Source organism: Epargyreus clarus, unplaced genomic scaffold (assembly GCF_041222505.1).
Source record: "Epargyreus clarus isolate Ecla_fem2 unplaced genomic scaffold, WU_Ecla_fem_2.2 ptg000035l, whole genome shotgun sequence".
Lineage (NCBI taxonomy): Eukaryota > Metazoa > Arthropoda > Insecta > Lepidoptera > Hesperiidae > Epargyreus > Epargyreus clarus.
Window position 1 is genome coordinate 8,785,204 of NW_027332240.1, and position 12,044 is coordinate 8,797,247.

Sequence of the window (12,044 nt, forward strand, 5' to 3'; positions counted from 1 at the left end):
CTTCATTCATATGTTTCATCCATTCATAGACGTGTAGGCTTAAGTGCTTGTTTCACTTATGGATTGATCAATTCCACTAAAACATGGTTTGTCATGTCATATTCTAGGTGTATTGCGGGAGGCTACGTAATCCGCTCCTGAATCATGCTTTAAAAATTGAGACGTTACACACCGTTCAATAATACAAATGTTATACAAGGTTTGATATAAAACATGTGCGTATGTTTTGCCGCCATATTAAATCAGGTGTTCGTTGGCGCCAAGCGCAGTTTGATTGCGACGAGCGCGCGAAACCGACGCCGTTCGAAATACGAATTTGCCGCGCGAAGTGACAGTTCGAGATATATTTGAAATTTATATTCTTTAATTTACGAAATAAGTTTGAAGTGAATAATGGGCACATAATTTTTTTAATGCCCATAGACAATTAATTGTATAACTTGACTGAATTTAAAGTTTTTATTATAATTTGTATTTTTAATTTTGGTTTATTCAATAGACTGTGTTGTAGTGGTTAGTGACAAAAGCTGTCATGACGAATACGTAAGTAAAACTTAATTTGCATATTCTTAAGCCTTTTGTTAAAAGAAATGTAAATTTTCTGACTAAGAAACTGTTCCCTGTCGTCTCTCGACGTGTTTTGGTTTCATAATTTTCTGTAATTAAGACTGAAAGGCCAAGCTGTAAAAACGAATTTTTCTATATTACTTTTAAATAATTACGGCTTAAAATGATTGTTTTCCTTTGAAATATTAACCCTGACAACAAATTAGTACTTAATCGTATGTGCTATGTAAACGTAATTATACAACTAAAATAAATATAAATAAATTACATTTTAAATTAAAAATAATATATGTTCAGCAGTTTTATCAAGGTATTTAAAATTTAAACTGAAAATTAATTACGTTTTTTAATAAAATAAACACCTCCGCAATATTTTAACTTGACATATTATATTTAAATATCCAAACATGACATCACTATACGAAGGTCACATTTAATTTATATATTATTATAATTTTTAATCTATGAAATAAAATAAAAATCGAATTTCGAAGCTCTACGTTTTGTGGCGATTGTTTAAAAATGTTAAACAGATTAAAAATATTGCCGATTAAAACAAAAATATTCGTTGATATTAATTAAAAACCATATCACCGATAAATTAAACGATATCCTATCAGTATTGTAATACATCAAAAACTAAATCATTAACCCTTATTAGATACAATATATTACACGTGTATTCATAAATAATTGTGACACCTATAGTCATCTATACTTTGCAACAATGCTCTTGGCAAAAACTCTGATGCTGAACGCTCAACAGCTTGACATTGCGTTCCTTGACCACTTGTTGCACTAACGACGAACTATGCGATATATCGCTTGATATTAAAATAAAGGAATACAGTGATAGCCTAGTGGTTAGGAAACACGGCTTCTCGATCCAGGATCCGAGGTTCAAATCCCATGCACGCACCTCTGATTTTTCAAAGTTATGTGCGTATTAGAAATTAATTATAACTTGCTTATTGCTTAAACGGTGAAGGAAAACGTTGTGAAATAACCTGCATATCCGAGATATAAAAAAATCCTTCTCATTCCGAGAGAAGACCCATGCCCAGTAGTGGGACAATAATGGGTCGATGATGATGATAGTAAAGAAATGCAGTATAATTGCTGTGGTTACGTTAAAAAATTGCTTCAAAATAACGGAATTTACCTTTACAGACGGTGCTCTAACAGAAATACTTTTTAATAGCGACTCATATTCAAATATACCTAACTCTACGTAATCATATAATTTTATATATTTTGTAATACATATATGATGACTGCATAAGTACTAGCTTGCTGATATAAAATAATCGTAATCACTACCAGTGGTAGATACGGTATGTTCTGTTTCGCGATTTGCAGTAATTCCCCTTTCTTTTTTGCTAAGAGAAAGAAAGTTGTAAATTGTAAAATAATTTCATACTCAATTGTCTCAATTGGAACTGTCAATTACAAGCTCGACTTGGCGGAGGCACTGCCGTGCCTCCAGAAAAAATAATTGTCGCTATTGTTAGAACCACTCTCATATTTTTTAAATGTTCTTAAAAGTTTTTTAGTTAATTGTCTTGGTACAACAGTAGAAACAAATTAAATTCATTAATGCCTAATTAATTCGTCATGTATTTCCTTCAATATTTCCAAAATAAAATTTCCTTAGAGGACAAATATTTACCGTTTTTCGCTAATCGTTCACTGTGTGACAATTCGGTCAGCACGAAGTAAGCCGAAGGGGCAACAACTAACAACGAACATAATATACTATGAACTATTTCTTAAGGGTATTCATTCATGTCATTATCCCAATGTCCCTGCTAGACATAGGTTTTCAGTTACGAGAAAAGTTTTAGAAGGTGGTAGAACCCTCTGTGGCTCGACTCCGGCGTCACCACCGCCACACCTATTTCTGCCTAATAACAACAGTGTTAAGCGCTACTGTGTTTTGGTTTGGAAGGTATGGTAAGAGATATATGGTTTTCTAAGGCATTCCAGCTTAGTTTTTAGTGGCACCTCTGGGAGTTCTGGGACCGACATCTGGTAGGAATCTAAGCTTGTCTGAGGTTGATTACAGATTTTCACAAGAAATTCCACATATTCTAGTAGATAAAAAAAGGCAAAATTCACAAAGATACAGATTATAACAAAATCAATGCTTGATATCTACCGGAAATCAAATTTAGAATCTGCATAACAGGCCGCGATAACTATCATATACTCGCTAAATGAAGCGGTATGTTGTTAATATTTATTCTTTTATATTAGCATTTATAAGTCTATGATTTTTTTATAAGATTGATGTAGTAAATGAATTTCCAGTCCATTTGATAGTACGTGGTTAAGCTATTCGTGTCAGACTATAAATAGAACGGGAGTAAGATATATCTGAATTTAGTATTGCCACTCCTGAAAACTAACGTCTGTAATTAATAATTGATCTATTTATTTTTTTCCTCCCGAAAATCTAACTTTGACAATGTTCAGTATGGATCCAGTGGGCCTACTACTATCTTTTAAAATCCATCATAGTTCAGGAAAGTTTTATTTCAATATTGCATCGAAATTAATTATTTATTAATCGAATTATGGTACGAAATTTCAATGTATGATTAAATTAATATTGTTTTTAGAGATGGTAGTAACCCCACAGGGACCGCACCGAGCGCCGTCATACGAGGGGCGCCGAAAACACCCGAGCGTCACCGTTTAGTAAAAAGGCTAGGCTGTTAATTGAATAGTAGGAACCAATCTATCCAATATTTTCAAGATGGAGATTGAGATTTGGTAATTTCTTTATACTACTCATTGGTCTTTCTTATGCAAAAATTAGATTGATGATTATTAGCAACGGGCGAAAGATCGCCTCATAAGTCAGCCGCTATGTTCTATGCTTACGTAATTTTCGTATCAAAAATCTCCTAAACAAAGATTATGTATAAAAATGCCAACACGTTCTAAAATGAGTGCCAAAATCAGATTTGTCATCCAATACAAACAACATACCGACGGTTGAAGGTTATCTAGATACTTCAAATTCTCAGGTTATAGATCTTAGGATAGGAAGCACGGCGCCGTCTAGATAAGTTGATAACATTTAAATTTACAGCCTGAAGTGTCTGAAAATGGTTGATATGTTATCAGGTTATGACTTTCCTTGTAATAAAGATTTGGTAATCGGAAATATTTTCGATATTTTTAAGAGGAAGTATTTTAGAAAACATAATGCAAATCCCTAGTATATGTATAAAATATTATTATAATTTATCGAGTGAAGATAAGATATGTGTACCTACTTTGGATGAATCTGCAGACTTGGTGCGTAAGAGAAAACAGACCATTTTAAAGGGAATCTTAATAAAATGACTAATAAATGTTTGGAACCGAATTTTCTAAGACTTAGGCACAATTTCATGGGCAATCGGTGGTCCACAGCCTACGGAACATTTAAAAATAGCTCGTGTAATAATAACATAATATTTTAAAACATAAGTTTTTTTTTAAAGTTCTCAAAGGTATGTGAAGTCTACCAATACGCACTTGGCCAGCGCGGTGGACTATGGCCTAATCCTTCTCATTCTGAGAGTAGACCCGTGCCCAGCAGTGGGACATTAATGGGTTGATGATGATGATGATGATGATGAAAGATTTTTTGAATTATACAAGTAGTGATAGTAGTTGAAACTCGGCCAGTCATACAGGTTGCCTGAGGTTCGAATACCTTCTTTTTGGTTGGCAAAAATCCAACTTGATCCTCAGTATTAATATCAATTTATGTTTTAACCTAATAAATCCGTCAATATTGAGGATATCCAGCTTGTCGGTACAACGGATCTAATGAGAAGACTCAAACGGTTTAAACCCTTTGAGTTAGTGACATGACACAGTGTAGAGTTAGTGAAATAGTGATAAGTGAACATTATAGAACACAGGAACAATGTGTCTACTCCTTTACTTGATAAGACACAGAAGTGCAGTGACAGAGGACGCACCTTCATTATACGATTATTTATATACAGTTTAAGTTAGCGTAGAATTACTCATTAATCTTAAATTAGATTGTAATTAATCTAAAGTACTTTATTACTCACGTGGTACTTTATATATACAAAAAATCTGATAAATCCTACTAGATAGGTCATCATCATCAGCCCATTATTGTCCCACTGCTGGGCACAGGCCTCCTCTCAGAATGAGAAATACCTTTTGAGATATTTTTTTTTATAAATCTCTCAGGTATGAAGGTTTCCTCACGATGTTTTCCTTCACCGTTTTAGCAAGTGATAATTAATTTCTAATACGCACATAATTTCGAAAAATCAGAGGTGCGTGCCTGGGATTTGAACCTCGGATCCCTCGATCGAGAGGCCGTGTTTTTTAACCACTAGGCTATCATTGCCTTCACTAGATAGGTATATCACAAGAAGAATGTACAATTATACATATCGTTAAACAAACCATAAACATAACCAGACGCAACGGTAACAATAAAATGAAAGCGGTTTAAACGATAACAGTTATAAATGATGATGATTTATTACTGGCCGTTACTGCTGAATGGCAGTCGAATGCTTTATTACAATAAATATTAATCATATGAATATTGGTAATAGACTTAGGAATTGGGTCTTCATGTAGGTAGTAGGAAGTAGCTCTATAGTCTATGGTTATAGACTAATGATTTTAGACAAAGGTTTTATTCCCAGCATCAGATTTTGTTATAGTGTGCGCGATTACAATTTAATTAGCAGTTTTAACGATGAAGGAAATTACCGTACCTATTTTTTTGATCCCTGAGGACCTGGGGATGACGTTACACCTTTTTAAGCGGAACACAGCAACACTTAACTCAGTTGTTATTAGGTAGAAATAGGTGTGGCGATGGTACCTTTGGAGTCGAACCACAAAATGTTCTACCACCATCATGTATTTCGTTATGAGATAATTGTAAAGTAATAGAACCTGCTTAATTAATGCCTATGACAACATCGATTACAATAAAGTTGTGTATTGTATATTAAATTCTGCAATTAAATTGTAAACGACATTTTTATGAAAATAATGAGACGTCATCATAGCGTGATCTAACGATATTTTTTGCGGAGGGTATTTTTTATCGAGTGTTCGTAATATGAGTGTTGAAAAATTCCTCATGCTGTTTTGGTTTCAGGGTGTGCCAAAGAATGAGATATGGGTACATTTTTTTATAATATAGAAGTAGCAGACGAGCATGCAGTCCACCTGGTGGTAAGTACTGCTGAACATGGACATCTGTAAACCCCAGATAGGATTAGATATTCCTACCTGAGGTCGGCCACAGATGCGCCGCTACTCAGGAGTAGCGGCGCATCTGTGGCCGACCTCGACTAAGCTGGAATGCCTCGGAAAAGTATGTTTCCGAGGCACACCCGTCAAACCAGATAGCAGCGTTTAACGCTACTGAAGCAGAAATAGGTGTGGCGGTGGTGCTGCCGGAGTCGAACCACAAAGGGTTCTACCATCTTTTTTTTTTGTTGACGAGGGGGAAACCTTCGAAAGGTACCCGACGCCATGGGAGTGACGCCGGGTTATGTGGGATTTTTGAGCGGGTTCTACTACCTAAACATTACATACAAAGATTATCCTCTGCAATCAAGAAATAATTGAGGTATTTGCAAAAACCAAAAAAATAAGAGCCGTTAATACATGTATGTAGGTACGTTTGCAAACAATTTGCTAATATTAAATCACGTTTGTTTACAAAGATCGGTGGGTAGGATATTGCCTATCAGTAGCATTACCATGAGTTGGCATAGAAACGCCACTATAGAAATGGTAAATAGAAAACTATTGTCATTTTGCTAGTGAATAACATAACTACTATCGTTACGGTATTTCTTGACAACGTCTGTCAAATTAATGACTCATGGGACCGAATTTGTATGGCAATAGATCATAATGACATTCGCTAGCGATTTGATTTCGATAGGTTTTTTACGTATCGAGTTACGTCACTACGGATTTTAGTTCTACGAGTAACCACCAGAGGCGCTGTACAATTTTTCATACATTTATTTTACGCAGTCGCTAGCGAGTAATACTTTTGTAAACTCATGGTAGTCCTACAGGTGTTTGCTGACGTGATAAGCTATCAGTTATTCGTTTATAACGGATTTCTGAAGGACTGTAGGGCTTTGATGAGAAAAGTATTGGATTTTAAATATGCGAGTATTACGATAAGCTAATGCAAACAATTTATGAATCGATTTATATAACGACTCTATGAGTATGTAGGTTTGTATATGTTACTAGCTGACCCGGCAAACGTGTGGCCATATAAATAAAAAAATGTTAAGGGTGAACAACCCTTATCACTTAGGATGAAAAATAGATAGTAGCCGATTCTTAGACCTACTGAATATGGATATAAAATTTGGTGAAAATCGGTAAAGCCGTTTCGGAGGAATACGGTAACTAACATTGTGACATGAGAATTTAATATATAAGATATCACACCCTTAATCCCCGTGGTTCCGACTCCTGAGGCACCAATTCATACCTAATTCTGCCTAATAACAGCCGTGTTAAGCGTTACTGCGCTCTGTTTTTGAAATTATATAAACCTCGTTTGTACCATGAAGGATAAACTTCTAAGGATGATAAATTTATATCTATAAATTGACGAGGCGTCCCATTTTAGTTTTCAAGGGTAGCACCAAACCTGTGTCCCACCTCAGTACCCTTGAATTTTTACGTTTTGACAATTATGACTGTTTTGGTATTTGTTTACGTATTTGCCTATACAAATTCAAAGCGCCCCTAGCGGATTGTATCAGAACTATAGTGCCAGTAACGTAACATTAAATGTCTAAATTGACAAAATGGCGCTTTATGTTTTGTCTCTCTTTTTGCGAACATGTGAGGCAGACAAAAATACTTAGCACTTATTGTTACGTTTACTCAGTCTACTGAAGCAAACGGAACAGAATAATGGATTGAGTAAACGTAATGTAAAATACGTAAAATGCTGGGATGTTTTGAAAACTCATGTTAAGGGGACTTTTTCTTATCTGGGGTTGATTATAGATATCATTTTTATAGATTCATCTACTACTTCTGTATGATAAAAAATGCATAAGTAATTTAAAACTACTTCGTCAAAGTATTTATAAATCACTAATCTTCCTTCAAGTTAATTCGTATTAACATTGCTTTATATACTTATCATAATAACATTGTCATTCATTTAAGAAGGTTCCAAGGCCATATTATGGCCATGACATTATGATATTTTGTATAACGGTTGATATTTTTAGAACTCTTTTTATATAGCATTGATTTAGTTAGAGATTTAAACTAGCTTTTAATTTTTTTATATTATCTGCTTGTATAAGCTAATTTTGGATACAGGAAACGACTGGACCGATTAGAACTAAACTGTGGGTTTTACATAGAATAACCTAAATAGATATAATTCGTTCAAACTTAGTCTTACGAGGTTTATTCATGTGTGGTTAAGATGCATTTCTGCCTTATTTGGGGATAGGATACAATTGTGCAAATATTCATGTGCGTCAATGACCACTTAAGGACTTTAGGTGGACTGTATTTTTATCAATATCGAAAAAGGAAGAGGCTGTACCTATGTTTTTAAGACGCTTTGTTTATTAACTGCCTTACACTAGGATTCTCTGTGCCGTGGGTGCCAAAGACACACAAAGACGAATACCAGAAAATACATCTTAATTAATTATTCCTATATTTGCTTGGCCGGGGATCGAACCCTGAAACCGCTGACCGGTATGGTGACCGCTTCGCTGCGCGGGTTGTTGCGCCTATCTCTTGGGTTAATAACGACATTTAAATAAATACTAACGAATACTCCTACATTAGTAGTCTTTCATTAAAATTATTTGCCATGGAAACTCATAAATTTATGTTTTCGTTGTCGGGCTGAGAATCGAACCCGGAGCCCTCTGTGTGTCAGACCATTATAGTGATCTTTCTGTCGCAATAGTAGAAAATTAATACTTTAATTTTTATTTACTTTGTTTCCAAGCGGATATAAAACTTTTTCTTACAATATTTTATACCTACGTAACAAAATCGGATTATGAAGTTTTACTTCCGAAAAGAGGTCAGCGTATTAAATAAAAGAAACATTATTTTTATTGCAACACTTTCATTTAACGAGAATAATAAAGTAATTTATTGATATGCATTCAATGTTCGAGGTGGCCCAATAATTGCGTTGCACTTTTGTTTATTTTTTAAATGCACCAACTGACATGTGCCGCATTCACACTACGCGTTTTACTTGAACGAATACTTGTACTTAGTGGTTGCACTCTGTGGTTATGTTCTCGTTGCATTTTCAAATAGGCAGTTGGTTTCTTAGTTTGGATTATTTCCTTTCGGCTACCTGCTTTGAAATATTTTACATGCAAATAATAGACATATGACTCGATTTTGGTCACACTAATACTGTTACAGTTACTAATACTACCGTACCTGGTTTAAAGGATAAGGGTAAATAGTTACTTATATTATTACAACTTGTTCTTCACTTTGAACATACAGGTGTTTGGCAACACCAGTAAACATACTGATTGTATCTTGATTTGAAACTTGTTTTAGATAAAAATACAAAATTTTATATGTGAAATGCTAGTCTTAAAAAGTTTATTTCGACTGCAATTTGTAAGTAACGACTTATAAATTCTATTATGTAAATATTGTAGATCAAAAGCCCAGTGAAATTTTATTATTGTTATATCCCAAAACTCTATTTAAATCAAACATGCGAGTTGAAATCAAGTTACTTGCGCGTGTGAAAGAAGCATCAAGTCAAGCGTGCATCGGGCCCGGGAAAGTGAACCGAGAGGCACAGATACACAAAGTGTCACAGATAATATAAGATAAAGTCATTTATTCCGTGAAAGCAGAACGAACATGTAAATCTGCGCTGGAATTTCAACGCTGTTTAATTAATTCTGGCGCCGGCTTATCTACGTATAAAATTACGTATGTACGAGTAAATATAATTGATGCTTCAAATGACAGATTGTTTTAATCCGGAATTATTTTTTGTCTGGTAGGTATGTCATTTGAGTGGTCACTTTTACAGGCCATTGATACGTTTATCAAAAATAAATAAAATAGGAGTTCTAATGAAAATTGATTATATGTTGTTAATAGAAAGAAGATGGTAAAAACTGTACAACGCCTCTCCTAAATACACATATTTATTTTCTCATTTCCTTTGAAGATTAGAACAGTAGGTAGTGATATCTTACTGGTAGGTAAAAATAGTAGCCGACACTACTTTAAAAAATCGAATGATTTCAATTCCATTAATCGACTGATGGTGAAACATAACCATAATATGTAGGTATTTCACCCAAATACCTTTCGCTTTTCGGATCACAAGCTAAAATTAGATGAAATGCGCTCGCCATTACGATAATTTTAATCGAATACCGATGTATATCAAATAAATGAGTTCATAAAATGCCAATCGCTCCGCCATACCAAATATTTCAATGCGTTCCAAATTCGAATCTTTTTAACGGTCAAGAGGCGTCCCGAAATTCAGCGCCATTTTGATTCCTCACCTTGGCTCCATTTTTTAATGTTATTTCTTCGAACACAAAACTATGATTGTTTTATTATGACGTAGATTAGATTTATTGATCTGTTTTGTAGTGTAAAAATAGTTGGTTATTAAAACTAGGTTCGTAACTTTGTTTGATATGCTACATGTTAAAACTATTTATTCTGTAGTAATAATAACTATCTATTCGTTTTAAAAAAGTACGAAATTACTGCTTTTTCTTATGACAATGGTTTATTTCTTTTTATTCTCTTCTTTTTAGTATCGTAGTTATTAAACTTGAGGCCATTTCGTGAGATCTTATATTTCTTTTCACAGATTTTCCATTACTTAACTCTCCTGATCCTTTTATTTTCTTAATCTAAAACATATCAATTTGAATTTCCGCGATCTTGTACCTATCACTTTATATGCTCTTATGATTTGTAAAATGGTCATAAGACAAACCGGCACAAAGAAAAAGTATCGAAATTTAAAATCGTATTTTACAAACTCTACAATATTGAGACTTCTGCGACACAAAACGCAAAGGGACCTTGACCTGTTATAATCTATACATCTATACATATAAATAAAATTGAAGGGTCTGTTTTTAATATTGAAATAACCGCTTTTTACTACATGCATATGAATATACATATGGTACATACACCAAAATAACATTTTTTACAATTTGTGTCTGTCTGTCTGTCTGTTTGTTCTGGCTAATCTTTGAAATGGCTGGATCGATTTTGACGGGACTTTTATTGGCAGGTAGCTGAGGTAATAAGGAGTAACTTAGGCTACTTAGGTATATTTTAGAACTAGCTGTTAAAAAGAAATAACGAGGGTGAAACCGCGGGGCACAGCTAGTAAAAAATAAAACCAAAGAGCTACTCCTTAGTTCTGCGGTTGACAAACAAATAAATATGCAAAACCACGCACATACCTCGCATATGCAAACAAAACAGCACGCACAATCGCTAATCCTTGACCAGAATCATAGAATGTATCATATCATTAAAATTTTCGCCATTTATGATTCTGGTCAGACTGTCTATGGCAGTTTGACAATCAAACAAGACCACAGTTAATAGAAATAAGTATCATCTGTATCTATTCCTTTTACTTTAACGATGCAGTTATGATTTGTCGACATTGTAAAGCTTTGCAGTTATTGCAGGAGATTGCCAAGCATACCTACTTGTTAAGAGATAATATTGATTTACATAAATTAAATTGAATAATAATAGACAAATACTCGTAGTAACTTTTTATCGCCATTTTCCTGCTGGGTGAAGAGTCTCCCCCATAAAGTCTCCCCCATTTGTCGAAAATAATAAATATATAACGATATTAAGTAATCATTTAAGACATAAATTACTTACAATAGATTCGTCTCGAATAAAATTAATATAGTTTAGCAGAAGCGCAAAAAATATGTACAAATCTGGAGATCGTAAAACCGCTATAAAGTTGTCTGAGCGTAGACATTTGATTAGAATAATTTAAGTTGACAATATTCGTAATTTATTATAATTCCAATGATGTTAATATTGTTCCTCTGTTTTCGTAATATATACTGGTTCTGTACAAAATTATGTTTGTTTGTATAAAAAATATAATACTGGGATTTTCAAGTTTTTTGGATTGGTTTCAGTGTATGCACGTAAATAGTAAAAATGTAACTTACTATCTGACCCGGTAAATGTTGTGTTGCCATATAAATAAAAAATGTTAAGGGTGAACAACCCTTATCACTTAGGGGTATGAAAAATAGATAGCAGCCGATTCTCTGACCCACTGAATATGCACATAAAATTTGGTGAAAATTGGTAAAGCGTTTCGGAGGAGTATGGTAACTGACATTGTGACACGAGAATTTTATATATAACATTATTTATAAATAAATTTGATG

General features: G+C 33.9%; 1 protein-coding gene across 1 annotated transcript in view; it reads left to right on the forward strand.

The window, feature by feature from the left end:
* The first annotated feature begins 252 nt into the window (after nucleotides 1-252).
* The window catches only part of Swim (Secreted Wg-interacting molecule), a 64,083-nt gene continuing 52,291 nt past the window's right edge, over nucleotides 253-12,044 (forward strand). The window contains exon 1 of the mRNA XM_073092029.1: nucleotides 253-543. Within this exon, the coding sequence (XP_072948130.1) occupies nucleotides 533-543 (11 nt within the window). The 5' untranslated portion in view covers nucleotides 253-532. The remainder of the gene's footprint in view (nucleotides 544-12,044) is intronic.